The sequence below is a fragment of the Leguminivora glycinivorella genome, chromosome 3, assembly GCF_023078275.1.
Source record: "Leguminivora glycinivorella isolate SPB_JAAS2020 chromosome 3, LegGlyc_1.1, whole genome shotgun sequence".
Classification (NCBI taxonomy): Eukaryota; Metazoa; Arthropoda; class Insecta; order Lepidoptera; family Tortricidae; genus Leguminivora; species Leguminivora glycinivorella.
Window position 1 is genome coordinate 3068205 of NC_062973.1, and position 21482 is coordinate 3089686.

A 21482-nucleotide genomic window follows, 5' to 3' on the forward strand; every position below is an offset into this window, starting at 1 on the left:
AAGTATAATGGCCGTACCGTTCTTTCCTCTATCTGCTCCCGTAAATATTATTCTGTAGTCGTCTTTCCAATAGTCTCCACTTCCCTCCCAGCGTGTTTCGCTTATGCCTAGTATGTCTATGTCTAATCTTCTCATTTCACTCAAAAGTTCTTCCAGTTTACCGTCAGGCAGCATCGTCCGCACGTTCCAGGTTCCTATCTTCATATCCTGACAAGGGTTTCGCGGGATGACGACCGAGGCAGCCTTGTTTCTGCCCCTGCCGGACTCGGACCGCCACGGGATGTTACTTCGTGGAAGCCCGTTGTCAAGGACTGTATTCTTTATTGTACTGTTCATCTTTGCTACGGGGTGAAGGGAGTGTAGTGAGGTGGTTTCCCCTTGCCTTCCTCACCGCAGTTCAACAGCCGTGGGTGTGCCTGTTGATGTCCATTTCGAGCCCTACCGGAACCTGCTTCCCCGGCCTCTTCATGGTACTGTTGTTGCTGCTGCCCAACTCCAGGGGAACGCTTATTTAATGGCGGCGTTTTTTCGCCATGTCACGAAGCCGTCAACGAGTCTATGTGGTTTTTTATAGACAAGCCTGTCCCACCAGACTTCCCACCACGCTCTGGTAGCTCCGCCGCTGTTTGGTCGGGGACTGCTTATTGGATATTCGCAGCTAACCATCATATCTGATGGCCGTTCCATTATCCGCCGGCTATGGACCCCGCTAGTAGCGTACAGCTCAGCCCTAGCAACTAACAATGTGACTATCTTAAAAGAAATCATCTTTTAAGATAATCACATTATGTATAAGATAAGGAATTGTTTCTACCATTCCTTAAAACATTACAAATTTGCATTTTAGTCAAATCATTACACTTAATATCTTCACGGAGTCCAAAACGTTATGCATCAGAAGTCCGAAACTAGACAAATATAGAGAGCGCTTGAGCGCGAGTAAGTACTCGCGCCGGCGGCGGACGCGGGTGTGTGCGTGACGAAGCGCTAGTAGATATCTATCTCTATCGCGCTTGCGTATTGGCGCGACAGAGCCAGCGGCGTATCGCTTTCGTTTGGCATCGGAGAAATGCCATTCGGCTACGGGGCCAGGGGCGGCTCACTCCGCGATTGTATCGCCGCGCTACAAGTACATGCTGGCGGCCGCGATTACCATGGGCTGCCCAAGTGAGAGCCGTATTACTTTACTCAGAAAGTAAGTGAGTTTACGTTTGTTTACAATATATTGTGCCTAACTTCACGCCAAAGAAGCTGCTTCTATCCCTTTCTAAGTTTATCAATAAACGGAGAAAGAACTATAGGCGAATGCTACGCCTCTGGTGTTTACGCGATGGAACTAAAATCATAAGTAAATGTAATTTACCTATCGAAATCTGTCAATATTAGGGTCTACTGCAAATTTCGAAACATACGCACTGAGGGATTCTTCCTCTTTCACTTTATACTGATAATAGTAAAAGAGACGCATGTCCACATTTCGATAACTTCGGTATTCGGTAGTAGGCCTCAAACCATAGGCCAAGTCATTCTGACGTGACACAGTCTTTGGAAACTCTTATATAAGAAATGATTGTATGGCGTTCGGGTTCTCAACGTGTCAACATAGAGACATCATAACACATTACTGGCAACACTGGTTATTTTGATGTCATAATTGTCAACCAGGCCATAAAAAAAAATAATTCATAAATGTCATTATGGCGGCATTTCAAATTTAATTTTACTTCAATTTTACAATCTTTTGTCTTTTTATTTTATAATCATATTTTTTTTATTTTATAAGTAATCTTATGTAGGTATGAATCACACTCATTTGTAACTCGTTGCTGTAAAACAGTGAAATGGTTGGCAAAAGCCGATATTGTGAGATTTGTGGAGTGAGAGAACGTCTCCGGGGAGGATTCTTTGCTTGCTTTCCTAAAGATGAACAGCGGTAAGCCAAAATCATTTAATCAAGATAGAAAACTTCTTGACGTAGGCCCTTGGTTTTAAACGTTTAGGGATTTACATAATGTGCTCGCGTGTAGGTAAGAATTTGAATGGCGGCATTTTGTGAACATCAAAGGAGTGAGCCTCCTGTACTTTTACTAGGTACTTATTATATATTCCGTAGTACTAGTTGACTACGGAATCCTAAAAAAGCTTTCTTCACAATGTTCTCCTTTGTTAAAAATGATTGTAATGGTGGTTGATCCCAATTTTTATAATTATATGTATTATTGCTGGCATGGTTGATATACGAATCAAATTATAGCTTTCTAGTAGGTACTAGTCACTGAGCTAGGTCTGCAGGCCGACAGACAGGCATGGAGAAACTATAAGGTTTTCTAGTAGACTACAGAACCCTAAAAACCCTGGATCACTAGGATATTCTTCAACGAAGTTATTTAATTTATATGTTATCTTTAGTTGATTATTTATTTCAGTATCCCCCTCAACATACACTTTTACATAAAGAGTGTTTTTTTCAAGTGGGACAGTATGGGGAAATCCGAAAGTATGAAAGATACAAAGAAACTGTCCTGTTGTAAAAACCTACACCTATAAAATAAATGATCGAAACTAAACTTGCTTACAGGTGTAAAACTTGGGTTAGACAAGTAGGAAAAGAAGATCTTGTTCATATACCGATAGAGAAACTACATGAAGTTCGTCATATTTGTGGTGATCATTTTGCACAGAGAGACTTTGGCAAGACAGGAAAAAGACTAAAGAAGAGAGCCTATCCGAAGTTACATCTTTCAGCACCTCCGCTAACAGAAATCCAGTTAATACCATTCCCTCAACATATTGCAAGCAAACAAGGTAACTATACCTTCTAGTCTTACTTATCCTTCTGTAAGTTATGCCTGACTGGTTGGCGGTAGTTGGTAGTAATTAGTAAACCTGCCTGCTAAGCCGATGGCAGTGGCGGTACAGCCATATAAGCCCAAAAGCCGGGCTTGCCCTAACATTTTTAAAATCGCGCGCTAATATTAGATATTATTAAGTTCTCCATAAGTGAAGCTCACGGCCGACCGACCATACGGTACAGACCACAGCATGTTGCCATGTTTTGCCGTGGCGCTAGTGCAGCGCGGAAGAGCACGTTCACTACGTTCAGCTCTCAGATGAAGGATACTATAGATTTGACACAAGGGTACACCCGTAAGGGACAGATATAGAATAATGGAGCGAATTTAAGAATCACTTTAAAAATGGCTGACAGTTTACCATACACAACCTACGTAATTTGGGCGGATAATAAGCTTGACAAGTCACGTCCTTATTGTTTGCCACAAACTCGTTTGTGGCAGCGGCGGAAAAAGTGAAACTATGACAAAGACAAAAAATAACATTTTGCTCTCTGTCACTCTTATTATAATTTGTATGTGACCATCTCGTTCTGTAGTGGTATTATTATTTGGCTGTCTAGTCTATAGTATCCTTTGTTTAAGGTTCAGCTATATCTTGCTCGCTCGCACTCGTTGGCTTGCAATGGGGCTTGCTCTTGCATCCTTTTTTCCTAGCTTTTAGCCTACATTCTGCCTAGCAACTTATATAACTATTTGTAGGTATATATAGAACATTTGTTCCACGATCCGGGCTTTTGGTATGAAGTGAGGAACAAGATTGAGCGCGCGTTTGATTGACAACTTCAAGTGTATTATTATTTAGTCGAAAGTTTTATTTGCGTTAAGTGAATGTGCTCTTCTTCGTTTTCTTGTTATTAAGTGTTTAATTCGTTTAAAAATCCAATTGACAATGGATGAATTTGTTTCTTGTGACGGTGACAAATGCGTGGTACACATATTACTCGACGAAGGCAAGGTAAAGTAGTTAAATTTTGCCCAAAAACGAGACATTATTTCCGCGCGAAAACCAACGCCCGGCTTGTGTATTTCTCAGAAAAGTGCGGCGCGTAATAGAACATTTTGTAGGGCTGTGAGTTCGAAAATTGAAGATTAAGTAGTTAGATATTGCCAAAACGTACCTTTCGGCTTGCCTCACTTTGAAACCCTAGGCACGCCACTGGCGGATGGTCCTGGGTGCTAATCCCGGAAAGGGCATTTATTTGTGTGATGAACACAGATATTTTATGTTTGCGAGTCATGGATGTTTTCTATGTATTTGTATAATATATTATTTATAATATTGTTGTGAGTACCTACCCATAATACAAGCCTTCTTGAGCTTACTGCAGGACTTCGAGTCAATTTGTGTAAGAATCCATACTACCTATACCTATTATAAGTGGGAAAGTGTGTGTGTTTGTTTGTTTTTCCGTCTTTCACGGCAAAACGGAGCGACGAATTGACGTGATTTTTTAAGTGGAGATAAGTGAAGGGATAGAGCGCGAGCGAAGCCGCGGGAAAAAGCTTGTGTGTCCTATAATTATACCTATAATAACGTATACAACGTTCTATTATTACTTACACGTTGCAAATTATGTTCAGTTTCAGATGCTGTACATCGACTTGATCAAGAGGAACCTACGCACACTGGAACTTTAAATGGTAATGTTCATACTTTTTCATATTTGGTAATCTACTCCAAAGATTTGGTGTGAGCACTAGTTTTATGAAAGCAATGCCACCTAACCTTCTAACCCAAGGGCTAACTAAACCTTATTGGGATTAAGTAGTCCGGTTTCCTCACTGTGTTTTCCTTCACCGAAACGCGATTGGTACTTAATAAGTACATATATCGAATGATATTTCGTACATACTCGTTATTTCCGAAATACTCATTGGTACGATCCGACAGGAATTAAATATGTAGCACCCGCGTGCGAAGCTTTCTCGCGTGCTGTGCTTAAAGAATGGGAAGGTAGAGGATATTTTTTACAAGCTGTGTGCGTCAAAACGTAGAAGCTAAATTTGACCCACTATCCGATTTCTGATTGATCTGAAATTTTGCACACATGTGTAAATCACGTGACATTGCAATATTATGGTATCATGGAGCTGATCTGATGATGGAGCAGAAAGGTGGGCATAGGAACTCTGTTATGAAACGTCGTATCCCCACCGAGTAAGGGTTTTTTAGAAACTACTCGGAGAGCAGTAGATGACTGTGAAAGAAAGGTACAGTCGTCGATAAAAGCTTGTGCCAAAAATGAAATTTTTGCAAAAACTTTAATCATATTTAATGATCATCTAGTTACAACATTTGCTCCGTAATTTTCATTGGATCACACTTTTCAGATATTAGAGACTGTAAAAACTATTAACAAGTTGCAAATTATGTCCAGTTTCAGATGCTGTCCACCGACTTGATCAAGAGGAACCTAATACGCACACTGGAACTTTAAATGGTACCTAATGTTCATACTTTTTCACCGACGCTGAGAATAGGCTAGTTTCCTAATGGTCAAATCAGCTTCTTTTTAAGAACTGTTGAAACGATTTGCAAATATGGAATTACTATGAAATACTGAGGAGTGATGTCACGGTTAATTCATTTACTTTATATCTTTCTCTTTGACTTATTTAATAATAATCATGTTTAAACATAACTACTGTCCATATTTTTCTTCTAATTATGTGGTGCTTTATTTCGTGCACTGCATAACATATTTTATTTTAAGTACAGGAAACTAGCCTATTCGACGGAAGCGGTTACCTACTCATATAATAATATTCCGTCGTCTGTGTATGTATGTGTGTGAACTTTCGAGTTTTTCACATTGTAAGAATCACAATGGCGGTTTTTTACGTACCTAGGTATGATAAACCGCTCATAACTTTAATGTCATAATCATGATAGTCGCGGGTTGAGGCTAAGTAAAGCGTTATTTTAATTTAAGTGTTGTTTGATTTTAGCTCCAGTAGCCGCGAAATGCCACCGGCTTACAGACGAACTGCCTGGGCCTAGTAGGTCTTCAATAGTTCCTGAAATACAAAAAAGAAAACAACCTTATCGAAACACCGCTGGTAAGTATAGGTTTAACCGACTGTCTGTCATGACCTTAAAATAACTCAGAGGGTAGGTACTTATGCGCTATTGGGACAAGTCAGGTTTCCTGACGATGTTTTCGTTCACCGATATTTTTAAAAAGATAATTTAACTTCCTAAAAAGTCGCAGGTTTTTACCGCTGGGCCACCAACCGTCCCAATATTTCATTTAGAAGAGTTAATGCATGGTGTAGCGGAGAGTGTGATAAAGCGTAAGTTCGTGCTGTCGGGATAGCGAATAGAGTTTGTGGACGGGGGCGGAGTTCTATGCCACTGATAGGGCGAACTTTTAATGAAATGAGAGATAGCATTGGAAGGGTTAGGAATTTGGCCGCGTATTAAAGAATAACTTTATGAGAGCTATATTTCTCCTGCACTCTAGGGAAGTGTATTACTTATACCATCCCAAAGACGTAAAGGGTGGGATACAGATGTGGATCGTACCCTTAGAGTTTACGGACAAGAAAGCGTACGTACAAAAGTTTTTTGCATCCTCTCCAACATAAGAGTATACTGATGTTCATGGGGACTCCATAAAATAGCATTAGATATAAGCCGACTTGTAAAGGGCTACTGGCATTGCACTTGATCGTGACGAGAAAAACGTAATGAAGTTTTGTAGTTAAGATACGTCTACTGCTACACTCTGCTATACAATCCAAGAATTTATGCAGGATGATCTACTATGACGTTAAATAATACTACTAAACGTTAGACCAATTTTGCCCTCCCCAACCTTATTCTGATTTATAAACACTATTTAATTTCAGACCCAATACCCGCCAAGCGTCCCCGTTTGGTGAACAAGTTGCCTGGATCCAGTGTGACTTCTGAAGATCGAAAATCAAAGCAAACAAATTCAGAGACAGGTAATATTATTTTTATCTCACTAGTTTAAAAAAACCTTCTATGAGAGTTAAGATTTTATCAATAATATCGTCACTACTTTAAAAAAAACTTGTATCTTCGTCTATCAATAAAAAGAAAATTGTAGTAAGTATGTATGAAATGCATATAGACTTACTGCGTTTTAACTTTGAGGGACAGCGTGAGATACGAGATTTTTTAAAAGTAGTGACGATATATTATAAATATTACACGTCCATCAGTTATTTAACAGCAATTCAGATTATTACAATTTCGTCTCATTACAATTTCAAATATTAAGATATGGGTATATTATTAAACAATTATTTTATACTATTTATAAGTTATTAGGTAGATCAAAAAACTCTTTTATGTCATAAAAGGAGTAATTCTAAGAGCTATTTTCTTAACTTTTTTAAAAATTGGTAGGTACTGCCTGCATTTTTTATTTCTGCTGGGAGTTTGTTGAAAATTCTAGGTCCTACGTAAAACATGATTTTAGACGACTTAGTCAGTTTGGTAGTATGAGTTTGGAGTTGATTTTTCGAACCCTGTCTGGTGCGGGTGATTTTTTTGAACGGTTATAATGTGTCCAAATTTTCATTGAAGTGTTTTGCCACCTCATAAATGTACTGAGTAGGCAGTGTGAGAATATTGTTCTCTTTGAATAGGTAGGTTCTAAGCCGGAGTACTAGTTGGAACATAAGATATAATGCGCACAGCTCGCTTTTGTAGAATGAAGACACGTCGCCATTCGGCCGCCGTAGCCCATAATTCTAAACCGTAACACATAACTGAGTGGAAAAGTGAGGAACGGTGACGAACGGAGTTCTTTGGAGGGTAAGACTCGAGATAGTCGACCCAAGGCATAGTATGCGCTTGATAGTTTACCACATAATATAAATATAAATATTATAGGACATTATTACACAGATTGACTGAGGCCCACGGTAAGCTCAAGAAGGCTTGTGTTGTGGGTACTCAGACAAGGATATATATAATATATAAATACTTATATACGTAGAAAATACTTATATAATAGATTATCATCTATGTGTGCGTCCCATTTGAGACTGGAATCCAGTGTGATGCCTAAAAATTTGCTGTGTTGTACTTGTGGTAGTGTGGTGGCATTACGACAATGGGCAATAGCCTCCATTAAGTTAGTAAATATCTATAAGGAGTTGATAGAATCGTCCCACGATAAGTGTGCAATGAATTTCACAGCCTCGCCAGTGCAGATGTTATTTTAAACGTCAAACTTTGATGAAATTATGACGTTTACTTAACCCTTGCAGAGGCGGGGCTATTAAAATCTATGCAGACTTATCGTGGGACGATTTCTACAGCTTCCATTAAATTGGGAAGTGTTGGTTATGGGCGACGTAGCCTCTATTAAATTGGGAAATGTCGGTTACGGGTTTACATAGCCTCCATTAAATTGGGAAATGTCGGTTACAGTTTGACATTGCCTCCATTCAATTGGGAATTATATCTGTTATGGGTAAGGTACACAAGTATCGGGCAGTAAAGCAGCAATGTCTCTAGGTGTTAGATGTAGGTAGATTATACATTGTATTAATATATAAGATTTAGTTCATCCACAAGCAAGTCATCATCAAATATGTTCTTGATAGATGGCAAACTAACAGTCAGTAACAATACTAACAATGCTCATCAGTGCGACTGCAAAATCAATTAAATTTAAATCAATTAATAGATTTTAAAGCATTGATCACCTAGATGTTCAGGAGCGAAGATACAAAGGAAAGGGGAAGATCATCCAGACAGAAAGAGAGATGATGCTGAGCTGTTTTTGGGTGTCTTAGAAAAGTCTTGTAATGAACTTTGACTACGATTAGGTTTCAAGGTCTGATGATGAAGCTGGAAGATATGAACTGGAACTAAATGATGGAACATCGTATCATAGATGTTTTTGGGTTTCTTAGAAAAGTCTTGTAATGAACTTTGACTACGATTAGGTTTCAAGGTCTGATGATGAAGCTGGAAGATATGAACTGGAACTAAATGATGGAACATCGTATCATAGATGTTTTTGGGTTTCTTAGAAAAGTCTTGTAATGAACTTTGACTACGATTAGGTTTCAAGGTCTGATGATGAAGCTGGAAGATATGAACTGGAACTAAATGATGGAACATCGTATCATAGATGTTTTTGGGTTTCTTAGAAAAGTCTTGTAATGAACTTTGACTACGATTAGGTTTCAAGGTCTGATGATGAAGCTGGAAGATATGAACTGGAACTAAATGATGGAACATCGTATCATAGATGTTTTTGGGTTTCTTAGAAAAGTCTTGTAATGAACTTTGACTACGATTAGGTTTCAAGGTCTGATGATGAAGCTGGAAGATATGAACTGGAACTAAATGATGGAACATCGTATCATAGATGTTTTTGGGTTTCTTAGAAAAGTCTTGTAATGAACTTTGACTACGATTAGGTTTCAAGGTCTGACGATGGAGCCGGAAGATATGAAATGGAACTATACATGATGGAACATCGTATCATAGCTGTTTTGAGGTTTCTCAGAAAAGTCTTTTAATGAACTTTGACCACGATTAGGTTTCAAGGTCTGATAATGAAGCCCGGAGATAAATACATTTACATTATACATTTCGTATCATAGTGTATTTGCGCTTGTGAGAAAGGCCACGTAATGAACTTTGAACGTTACGTTTTCAACGTTATAACAAACCTATTATTGATCAAAGCGAAGCGAGGGCTAAGTTAGTCATAAGTCATAAGCATTTATTGCATTCATATTTAAGTCTTAAGTAATTAGGTACATAATATGAACCCTGCAAGGGCGCAGCAATCTTAACCTAGGTGCTTAAATACTACTAGGTACAATAGTTTAATACTTAACTACTACAGTACAATAGTGAGATTAAATTATTTATCACATTCCAATCAAATAGACAAATTTTGGTAGATATATATTGTAATATACATACATACATACAATCACGCCTGTATCCCATAAAGGGGTAGGCAGAACACATGAAACTACTAAAGCTTCAGTGCCACTCTTGGCAAGTAAGGGGTTGAAAGAAAACGAAAACTGTGACATTGCAGTGACAGGTATTGAAAGAGAGATTGAGAGATATTGTAATATGTATTATATAAACATAAAAAAACACCCATTACTCAGGAACAAATATCATCAATCAAATAAATGCCGTTACCGGGATTCGAACCCGGGACTGTAGCGTTATAGTTTTGAGTAGATTCGGACCGGCAGGATATCAGCCCCCACTTTACATGTAGGGGGGGGTACATATTGGTACCAAATTTCAGCTTTCTCGTGCTTACTGTTACTGAGATTATCCGCGGACCGACGGACGGACGGACGGACAGACATACATGGCGAAACTATAAGGGTTCCTAGTTGACTACGGAACCCTAAAAATATTTTTGGCTTTTATATTTTTCACGTATAAAAGCGTGTTTTTCTAGTGTTTTTTAAACTATACATTTATTTTAGATTGTCAACCTATTACTATAGTAGAGACACTCTTTGAGATGATAATTAAATGTATCTTGCATAAAGAAATGCATAAAGAATTGCGAACGTCACAATCACAACTTTAACGGTGACTGCCGTTTTTGCTAAATTTGTTCTGCGCTCTCTTAATTCGACTGTATTATGTAGTTGGATCCGTGAGTTGGATTACCAACTTATACCAGGTTAAATGACTTGTTTTTTTTAATCTATTTAATCTTGGTTACAGATTGCGACACGAGAGTTAAGGAATTACTGAAGGAATTAAAGAAAGCTAAATCTAGCATACGATCACTCAATAAAAACGCAAAGTTGATAAAAAACTTGGAGTCGCCATTCCTGAAAGAAATTGTTACTATGGCAATCCAAAACCAAAATCGCAAACCTCGAGGTCGCCGATGGACAACAAAATATAAAATCTCCTGTTTGTCTATATTTAAGAGGTCTCCAAAAGCATATCGATATCTCCAACATTTGGTGCCAATACCTAGTATTAAAACGCTACAAAATATTTTGAAGAAAGTCCCAATGGAAGCTGGCATCAGCAAGCAAGTATTGGAGTTTTTGCAGAAAACTGCGGCAAACTTTAAAAAGGATAAATACTGCTCATTACTATTCGACGAAATAGCGATAAAACCGCGACTAATTTACAACGTAGGGAATGATAACGTGGACGGGTTCACAGATTTGGGCCATGGTGAAAGGAGCGGCCTGCTAGCGGATCACGCCTTAGTATTAATGCTACAAGGCATACGTAGAAAGTTCAAGCAACCTCTGGCATTTTACTTTGTCAAAGGTACAATACCTTCGGAAAAATTAGCTGCAATAGTAAAATCAACAATAAAGGTTATAAACGAGATAGGATTTAACGTGCTTGCCACTGTCTGCGACCAGGGTCCAACAAACATGGGAGCGATGGCAATACTAAAGCAACAATCACCTTCTGAGCAGGGCCCATCCATCCAAAATTATTTCCATGTAGGTGACAGAAAAATATATATAATTTATGATGTGCCTCACCTTTTTAAATCGATCAGAAATAATATCTTGAAATACGGGAATATGGAAATGGGCGGCATTACCTTAAAATGGAACGTTTTGAGAGAAATAGAAGAGATCAATAAAGTCAATATGCTTTATTTGACGAAAATAAGTCCCAACCACGTCAACCCAAAATACAGGGCAAAGATGAAGGTGAAATATGCCTCACAGGCTTTAAGTAATTCGGTGGCAATCGTATTAAAGATGCAAGCTTTGCTTGAGCAAAACCCGTCAAAAAAAAAGTTCTCAACGAGTCAGGTGAGAACATTCAAAGACTGGACCAGCTGTTCGATTATACAAATGGTCCATCTGGACCAGATGATGTCAAACGGGGCATAAGGGAAAATGTATCCAAAAAAACAGATCATATTAAAAAATGGGCCGCTTGCAGAAAAATGCTCGAAACCGTTAGCTTTTTTAGTGATAATGGCATTCGAGCCACAAATGTGAGGTGCATTCATGGATACCTTACAACCTTATGCTCTTTAAGAGACATTTGGTCCGAAGTGCAACGCCTCGGTTTTGAATATTTAAACCTTAGACAGTTAAACCAGGATTCACTGGAAAATCTTTTTGGTGTTCTAAGACAGCACAGCCCCACAAACAGACATCCCACAGTTTCCTCATTTGTGGCAGCTTTAAAAACCGCAATTCTTTCGGGGATGTCTGCTCCGCACAGCCGTGGTGCGAACTGCATGAAAGACACAAACAATTTGCTGTCCGACTTACATGACATAGTTTTTAAATCTACGTCGTGCAACTCCGAAAACAAATCTAGCGAAAAAGCTAGCGAAGATGATCACAAACAACATCCAGGATGCAGTAAAGATTTCGGATCTTCGTTCACTAAAGATGACCCGGAATCCTTAGCAATTTTACTCCATTTGCCGGACGATGATGATGAAGATGAGACTGCGAATGATCTGTTGACAATCGAAGGTCAAGCAGTTGTATATGTTAGTGGGTATTTGGCTATGGTCGTTTTAAAAACACACAACTGTGAGAAGTGCAAGGAATCTCTGACCGCCGCGAATCGAGATGATCCTTCGTTAATTTACATACAACTGAAGGAGTGGTGGAAGGATAGGCCCTCTTTAACCTATCCAAACTGGAAGGTTTGCAAGTTTGTGTCAAACTGCGTCAACGTGTTTGAAAAAGAAATTGTGCCTATTCTTCACACAAACAATATAGCTAACCAAGCAATTACGTTCTTCATGGCTAATGGGGATGGCTCTTTTATAAGTTGTGACGAACACCGCACTCAAATTTTTCACAAATTGATAGTACGGCTGGCCGTTATGTTAATAAGACGACAGTGTCAAAGAATTAATATTTCGTTATCTGCTCAAGAAGAAAAATCTGCTGACACGTACAAAAAAGCACAGCAACACGGAGCCGCTAGATAAATATTTGGTATCAAAAAGGCGGTGTCCCAAAAAGGACCCTTTCCGAGTTAGTGAGGAGAAAATAATAATATATTGGGTTGGTAAGAAAGTAATGAGCGAATCATAAATAATATTGTAATTTTTATTTAATTTATTATTTTAATCATTTATCAAAAATATAACGGCCTTCGTTATCTACTACTTGTCTCCATCGTTCTGGTAAAGAATGAATAGCATCGGCGAAGAAGTTCTTAGGTTTAGATTAAAAAACTCAGCTATGTACTGTCGTAAATGGGCTTGATCACCGAACTTTTTTTCATTCAAAGCATTGCTTAGCGATCTGAACAATGCGTAATCCGTAGGTGCCAAGTCTGGAGAGTACGGTGGATGAGGTATCACTTTCCAACCTAGTTCCAATAGCTTTAGCCGAGTCACTTTTGCAATGTGTGGGCGAGCATTGTCGTGTAAGAAAAAAATTTTAGCATGCTGTGGACGATTCTGACAGATTTTTTGGTTTAAATTTTGAAACTGATTACAGTATACTGATGCGGTAACAGTCATTCTACTTGGTAGTAGTTCCCAGTAAATAATACCATGAATATCCCACCAAATGGACAGCATAACTTTTTTCGGGTGAGGCTCTGTTTTTAGTGCCTCTATTCCTTTTTCATTTGGAGCTAGCCACTGACGTTTGCGTGTGTGATTTATATATAAGACCCATTTTTCATCTCCAGTGATAAGATGGTCCAACCAGTTGAATGTGCGGCGAAAAGACAGAAGTTGTATGCAGATATCGGCACGGCGGTTTAGTTGATCTCTATCAAGTTCGTGCGGTATCCAAACACTGTATTTGTAGTTTTTTCCCAACTCGTGTAAATGTGTTTCTATGGTGACATGAGAGCAGCCTAACTCGGTAGCAAGAGTACGACTCGTTAGCCTCGGATCTCCTTCAATTAAAGTTTTTAATTTGGCTACATCAATCTTCACCGGTCGACCAGACTTAGGTTGATCTGATAATGAAAAGTCGCCACTACAAAACCGCTGGAACCATCGTTTCGCGGTGGCCTCAGACACAACTTCAGGAGCAACACGCTGACATATATTACGCACTGCTTCGGCGGCTGAATGGCCAGACTGAAATTCATATAGTAAGCAATGCCTTACATGCACTTTTAATTCGTTCATTTTCTTCCTTATATTAGCTCGGCGACAGCTAGTGAATGACTGACGAGAAACTGTGCGACTCGCCCTTTATATACTTTCGACCATAGAAGATTCTAGAACTCTCTCAAAAATTTATGTGGAATTCAATCGATCACTCATTACTTTCTTACCAACCCAATATTATTATCCTGTGAATATTTTTATATATTTATTAGGATACTAGCTGTACTCGCGACTTCGTTCGCGTAAAGTCTTATTTATAAGTAATTAACTGGGAATGTAAAACGCAATTTGTATGGGAATATAAACATATAAACCCTTCTTTTTACCCCTTTAAATCAAAAAGTTACTTAGTTATTTTTATAGATATTAGCTGTACCCGCGACTTTTGCTAAACATTGATTTGGGAAATGAAACTATTGCGAAACGATTCTTGGCAAGTTGAATCTTGCAAAACGTTTTTAGGGTTCCGTAGTCAACTAGGAAATAAAAATGAAAAAAATCACAAAAGTAAAACTTCATAAGTACTTTCTAGGAAAATTGTTTTGAACTTGATAGGTTCAGTAGTTTTTGAGAAAAATACGGAAAACTACGGAACCCTACACTGTGCTTGGCCCGACACGCTCTTGGCCGATTTTATTGGGAAAAGGGCAGAATACCGAAAGAAAAGTACCGATACAAAACTGAATGCACTCACACAGGAACATTTCCATCATCATTTGTACAGTCTGCAGCAGAACTTGCTAAGCGGGCTCACAATGAGCTTTGGCACGACCTTATCGTTATTAAGACTATAACGCTCGCTTGCTTAGCTACTTCTGATGCTGACTATATTAGGGCACAGAATATATAATAGTACAATTAGGGATAGATAGTTTAGAATATGCTACCTAAGGGCTAAGCAAATTCTAGCCATCCACTATAGGGCATTTCTCAGGAGGCGCGTTTTTACGTGTCCGGGGCAAAAAACGTCAGAACGGACTGTTCTAAAAATCTGAATTAATTCAGGCATAATCTATAGCCTCTGTTCTACTTGGTACACTATAAAATTATTTATTTATTATTTGTATAATATAAGTAATAAAATATTAAACGCGAAAAATTACCTTCGGTGGGCGTGTCCCGCACCCAGAATTTGCAAAACAAAAAATCATAACTCAAGATGGAGTTGTTGATCGCAGTTGATATAGATATTCACGTATAAGGTGTTAGTTAACCTATAATATTTTCTATATAAAAATAATATGTTAGCTAAACTTATCCAGTAAAGACAAATTTACGATGTGTCCCGGGCTAGTGACTGATTTCGGTGTAATTTGTTAAACATGACAGTACTCTTACAAATTAGTAGATCAGGGACATAGTGGCACAAATATAGTATGTTTTAGCTATTTTTTAACCATTCAGTGTAGAGGAGATGCAGTAGCGTTTCATAAAGGGGACTTTTTAAAGGTTTCTCAGTCATTCGGTGGGTTTGGTCCCATGTTTTTTAAGATTCGGTGGTTCAATTTACTCTCACAGTTTTAGTGCATTTGTCGTTATGTAAGGTACTAATAAATCCTTGAAATGATGTTATTTCGGCATTATGACATCTCCTCTGTATCATGCATGCTATTTCAGTTATCTCCAAAAAAACGATAAAATTTGATATCAGTGGTGTTGATTTCCGTGGTTTCGGTGGATTTTTTGACCACCGATATCAAAAAAAGTGACCACCGACTTCGATTGCCGCGTTGTAAATTGGGTTTTGTTTATTATTTTCTAACATTTCATACTTAAATAGTAGGATATACTTTGTAAAAACATAAAACTATGTTTGTAAGCAAATTAAACCATAGTATGGGTACAAAATTCACTACTCGATAATGACTAGTATATTACCATGTTAAATTTAGTAAAATAGCGCGATTATGAGCCTTTTTACATGACCTGTCGTCAAATTAAATAATAAATTATATATAAAGTTGAAATGTGGAATAATGTGTAAAAAATTGAATTCCGTGGTGCAAATTGATTACAGTGCCCATACATAATTTCGGTGGTTTTAAAATGTCAGATTTCTTACAAATTATAAGGTTCTAATGGAGGCCTCCACCACCAATATTTTTTATATTTGGGCTAGATTTTAGTAAATAGACTGATGTATCAAAAAAGTAGTAAGTAAATAAAAATCAGCACCGAAATCAGGCACCGAACGTCATCTCTGAGAATCGCCCTATACTTGTCAGTTCTAATACATAGCTGTAAGAATGTATGCGATGCGCCTTCACCACCACGGTTGTGTCGTCAGCAAACAGTACCGTCATGCCTTCGGCAACAGAGGTAGGAAGGTCGTTTACGAATATTAGAAACAGGGTATTTCCAAGCGCAGAGCCTTGTGGTATGCCCAGGTCTAACATGCCGGCTTCAGAGTTAATGTTCTTGCCTTCTATTTTGACCTTAACCCTTGCAGAGGCGGGGCTATTAAAATCTATGCAGGCTTATTGTAGGACGATTCTATAATTTGTATTTTACATCACCACACCATTGTAGTAGTGCAGATTATTAATAGAATTAGGTTGTTTTGGTGTAAGCTGTAAGCTGTTAGTTTGGTTCTATATCGGAATCCCTAAACGTTTAACGTGTGTTTAGCATTATACAGTTAATAGGTACTTTTTGTAACTGAGGCAGTTGAAAATGAACATTGATCAGTTTACGAATAGTTTCAAATATCTAAGTCAAATTGTAAAACTTAAACAAATTGATTTAAACTAACACGATCTTAAACATGTTGTACTATCAAAAACAGGCTAAGTGGGTGTGATAACACTTTTCTGGAATTAGCAAACCTAATAGTTATCAATCAATGCCCCTTAGTCTATGAAGCCTTTGTGCAAATTTTCAGCTTTTTAAATCAACATCTTCAGCCTCCGCATTAGGTTTGAAATTTTGAAAATCTCATAAGTACAAACCTGAAAATTCAACTTTCAGATAAAAAAAATTTCGACAGAATTATGTTTAGTATATGTTATTGATACATATAATTATAAGAAACTACCAAAAATTGCCAAAATAGTGTCAAAACCGCCAAAGCTTGCCTAGTTTCAGTACCTACATTGGCCAAAATAGCCGCTAAAATACTGAACATTTGCGATTTTTAATGCTATTTTCGCAACTTTTGGTAGTTTCTTGTAATAATATGTATCAGTAATGTATACTGAACATAATACTACCGAAAAAAATGTTTAAAACTGAAAGTTGAATTTTCAAGCTTGTATGAGATTTTCAAAATTTAAAACCTAATGCGGAGGCTGAAGATATTGATTTAAAAAGCTGAAAATTTGCACAAAGGCTTCATAGACTAAGGGGCATTGATTGATAACTATTAGATTTGCTAATTCCAGAAAAGTGTTTTTTCGCTCCAACCTAGTGTATGTACATCAAGAAATCCTGGTGCGGTATAGGTACTTCAGGAGTTAGTGCTAGCAATGTGCCAAATGTGCGCCAAAATGCGGGAAATGTGCTCTTTAAACTCCAGAGATACTTATAAGAAATTAATGATACCCGCCATTCTGACGTAAGGTCGGCGGGTGCAATTTCAGTTCTAGCTAATGACTGCCTACTCAAGGGTGAAAGTGCTGCCTATGGTTAGTGCTCGCAATGTGCTTCCACATGTATGAAGCACAAACTAATTCAGAGAGTCGTTCGAGAGTAATATGGAATTGAATAAATATATCTATAAACGCCTGCTGAAATAAAATAGATCACTTTTTTGTGTAAAACGCGTATTGCTAGCACTAACCCTAGGCAGTACTTTCACCCTTGAGTAGGTAGCCATTAGCGAGAACTGGAAGGGACCTGACGTCAGAATGGCGGGTATTATTAATTTCTTAAATATCTCTGGAGTTTAAAGAGCACATTGATTGAATTTTGGCGCACATTTGGCACATTGCTAGCACTAACTCCTGAAGTATATCGCACCAAGATTGCTTGATGTACACCCGCCATTCTGACGATCATTTTAGGTAGGTACCTCTTAATCGAAAATCACATAATTTTGATTGTAATGATAAATATTAGACAATTTGTTTAATAGTTCAATAGTTCTTTATTTGCATACCATATAATTTTACAATAGGCACATATTATATGGACCCTGAAAAGGGTATAGCAAGAGTTGATACTTTACAATATCTTGTATCAGAAGTACTTAATAGCTAATTAGCTTATACTTATTATTTATTTATCCTAAAATGTAAAGAATATATGAAAATTAATAAAAGTTATATAAAGCTTTACGGGGCTTTCATTCATTCAATCATTTTAAGACAATAACACTAGGTTTAGGGCAGTATTTAACAACCTCATTTATGGGGCCCTATTTATCGCTTGCCTTTTCGGTTGTAATCGGTTCAGAAAATCACTTTTATCGATTTTTCACATCACTACTTCATAAAACCTTCTTGATATGATAATGCTTAAAGGACTTGCATCCAGGCCATAAATGTTATTTAAAAAAATGATATGATAATATAGCAACATTTTATTTTCCTATTTTGCTACAAGTGGAACTCGAGTGCAATACAAATCGTTCGACAGATACTTACTATGAAGTTCCGTCTCTTAGAACGTAGTGATTATATTCTCTTTGACGTGACATTTCTGTCAAGTTATACAAAAAATCACACGGAATTTTCACGATTATATTTGCAGTTTTAAATAAAATTATGACTAACATATTGCATTAATTTATAATATTAAGTGAAATTCAAGATTAGCTAAAATTGAATAAAAACATAAACCAGTGAACAAATCAAATAAGGTAATGAGTTATTTTTGGCCATCATATTGTACTATTTACAATTGAGATGATTATAATGCTCAAAGCAGTTTTTGGTTTCAGAAAGATGACGGAAGCTATGATTGAAATCAATATTTCCGAACAAACCCGTATGGTATTCAGTCAACATGGAAGATGGTTCAATTGATATTAATACTGTGGCACTCTGGCAGTTACGCTACTCAAAACCTTAGGGCAGCAGAGGGGAGCAGTACCAATTTATAGGTGTTTTTGTTCCGCGATGCACTTAATGGTATTATTGGCCATGATCATCACAGGTATATGTATAGAAGTGCTCCAATAAAGGAAAAAACCTCAACTCCAAAAAATAATCCTGTTACTAAAATAAAGTATTTCATTAATTGACTTTGTTTATTTGTGATGTTCTCGAGTAGTAAAGAAATAGAAATATTTTTTACAGAAAAAGGGTACATAGCATCTTATATAGAATTAGCTTTTGCCCGCGGTTTCGCTCGCGTACTAAAAGAATTCTTATTCAAACATATACAAATAATAAAATTTTCATTTGGATCCGTAGGTTTCTATGCAGACGTTTGTCTGCGTTTTTTTCGATTACTCATATTACTATTGTAAAAAAGAAATGCTTGCAGTGGTTGTACAAATGTTACACAGCGACCACAGCGTAGGTAGTAGGTACGAGTAGGTATGTATTCTATATACACTGAGGAAACTATATATTGTATACAACAGAACTCACATAGCTCCGTATCTCGGCACTATTGTCGGTGGGTAAAAAGTACTTTCTCGCATTATCGCTTACAATTACCGATTGCCGACCGATTACCCCTATCCCTATCCCTATCCCTACTCCTATCCCTATCCCTATTAGCGTTTGCTCCCGGGAAATACCGGTACCAAAAGTACCGGGAATTCCCGGGATTTTCAGTCAAGCAAAGAACCGGGAAATGAACTTGAAGGCTGTTTTAAACCCTATAATTTATGAATTTATTATGCACACTATTGGCGCTTTGTAAATAATTTGTAATTGTTCAAAAATACTTCTTTTCATTCATAAAACATTGTATTGTGTAGTTACTAAATAGTCATAAGTTTAGCATTTCAATATGTGCAATATTACTTTTATGATTTACAAAGTAATTGTTATTCCTGTAATTGTTTCTTCTGCTGTATGTTGTATTAAATATTGTATGTTTGCGCTGATGGCCAAGTTGCCAATGTTCCCAATAAATTAAAAAAAAATTAGCTTTGTCAATTTTGACACAAGGACTTAGCTGAAATGTCAATCGTTGACGCTAAACCATGAACTTTAAATCTATGCGCTAAACGCCGATCGAAATTCAGTCTAGCTCTGTCATGTCAATACGGAAAAGTGATAGAGATAGCTAAGCTACGATAACGACGATGTTATCATAATCGTTTGTGCATTTGGCTACGTGCCCTGCCAAAAAATTAGATACAATTTTTTCTTGTTTCAAAATGCTTTTTCTACTCACTTTTGTATCAAATTATAATCTTCATATACACCCCATAATGGCCTAATCGCCTTCAAAAGTTCTATACCTTACCTTAGACTTTGTCGTTACCTACATATGTCGATGTCGTTGTAATTGATGTTTGATATGTACGTAAACGCTGAATTTTAGGTTTTTAGTTTTCGTTTCACGTCAATTTATTAAATACTTAGCCTGTTACTCAAGAATATTACAAAATAAACAAAGTCACAGAATGAGATACTTTATTTCAGTAATAGGATATTTTTTTTTGAAGTTTTTTCCTTTGGTTCACTTCTAATATATACCCACGAGTTATGGTGACTATAAGTACAAGTATCGTGCATTGAGGAACTAACATGCCCATGAATTGGTAGGTACTGCCTGCTGCTGTAGGTAATCAGTTGATTCTTAACTGCCTCATTCATTATCAATTTGAACAATCTTCTACGTTGGGTTTGCTGAATACCATACGGCTGGCATGGAAATATTGTTTTCAATAATATCTTCTTTTTCTGAAAGCAACCAATATAATCATCTCAACTGTAGCTAAACAGTACAAAATGATGAATAATAAACCTAATTCATTACCTTTGTAAAAGTATCAAGCACTGGTTTCATCACTGGTTTATCTTTTTATCGAACTACTGACTAACTGCTACATTTAAGCTGTTCTTTAATTTCACGTAATATTATATACATTAATACATATTAGTCATAATTGCATTTAAAATTGCAAATATAATCGTGAAAATGTTGTGGGATTGTTATATAATTTGACAGTAATGACACATCAGAGTGAATTGGTGGTTTACTTTTACGTTAGTGACTGTCATGATTACTCACGTAAAGTATTGAGTTTTCACTAGAGACTGTCAAATAGTTCTGGTTCTATTGACTTCATACAATCAGAAAGAGAGCGCCTTAGCTGTAAACATGCTGTAAAGTTAGGAACGTATTAAAAACTCGGAGTAAACACGTTAAGGTGGCTCGCTTTCCATACAAAAAACATCTACCATTTATTTAGTCACCGCACACTACAACTAAATAAAAATATGCGCATACATCTACTATACATTATCCATCGTCGCAGTATTGAACGAAATACATTGTTTCATACAGAAATCATGGAGAAATCCATGTGAATTTTTTATTAATTTTACGAAAATGTGCGTGCCAAATTTTGTGTACAGACACAGAGCCGTCATATTTCGCGCATTTTTAGTTGACATTGTCATCAGTGACACTTGGCTCTTGACAAGTAATTATTTAA

At 37.2% G+C, this 21482-nt stretch overlaps 1 protein-coding gene across 1 annotated transcript; it reads left to right on the forward strand.

Moving 5' to 3' along the window:
* The first annotated feature begins 1573 nt into the window (after positions 1 to 1573).
* On the forward strand, positions 1574 to 11046 carry LOC125224593. Its single transcript, XM_048128009.1, has 8 exons — positions 1574 to 1933; positions 2579 to 2805; positions 4437 to 4496; positions 5234 to 5296; positions 5805 to 5915; positions 6708 to 6806; positions 10558 to 10679; positions 11014 to 11046. The coding sequence occupies exons 1-8, from the start codon at positions 1842 to 1844 to the stop codon at positions 11044 to 11046; spliced, it is 807 nt and encodes a 268-aa protein (XP_047983966.1). The 5' UTR covers positions 1574 to 1841.
* The last annotated feature ends 10436 nt before the right edge of the window (positions 11047 to 21482 follow it).

What these genes read in the sequence shown, in the direction of transcription:
- LOC125224593 (XM_048128009.1), top strand. Translation starts at nt 1,842, where the DNA reads ATGGTTGGCAAAAGCCGATATTGTGAGATTTGTGGAGTGAGAGAACGT. An exon ending in TTTCCTAAAGATGAACAGCG is followed by an intron (nt 1,934 to 2,578) that starts GTAAGCCAAAAT and finishes ACTTGCTTACAG; the next exon opens with GTGTAAAACTTGGGTTAGAC. An exon ending in GCACACTGGAACTTTAAATG is followed by an intron (nt 5,297 to 5,804) that starts GTACCTAATGTT and finishes GTTTGATTTTAG; the next exon opens with CTCCAGTAGCCGCGAAATGC.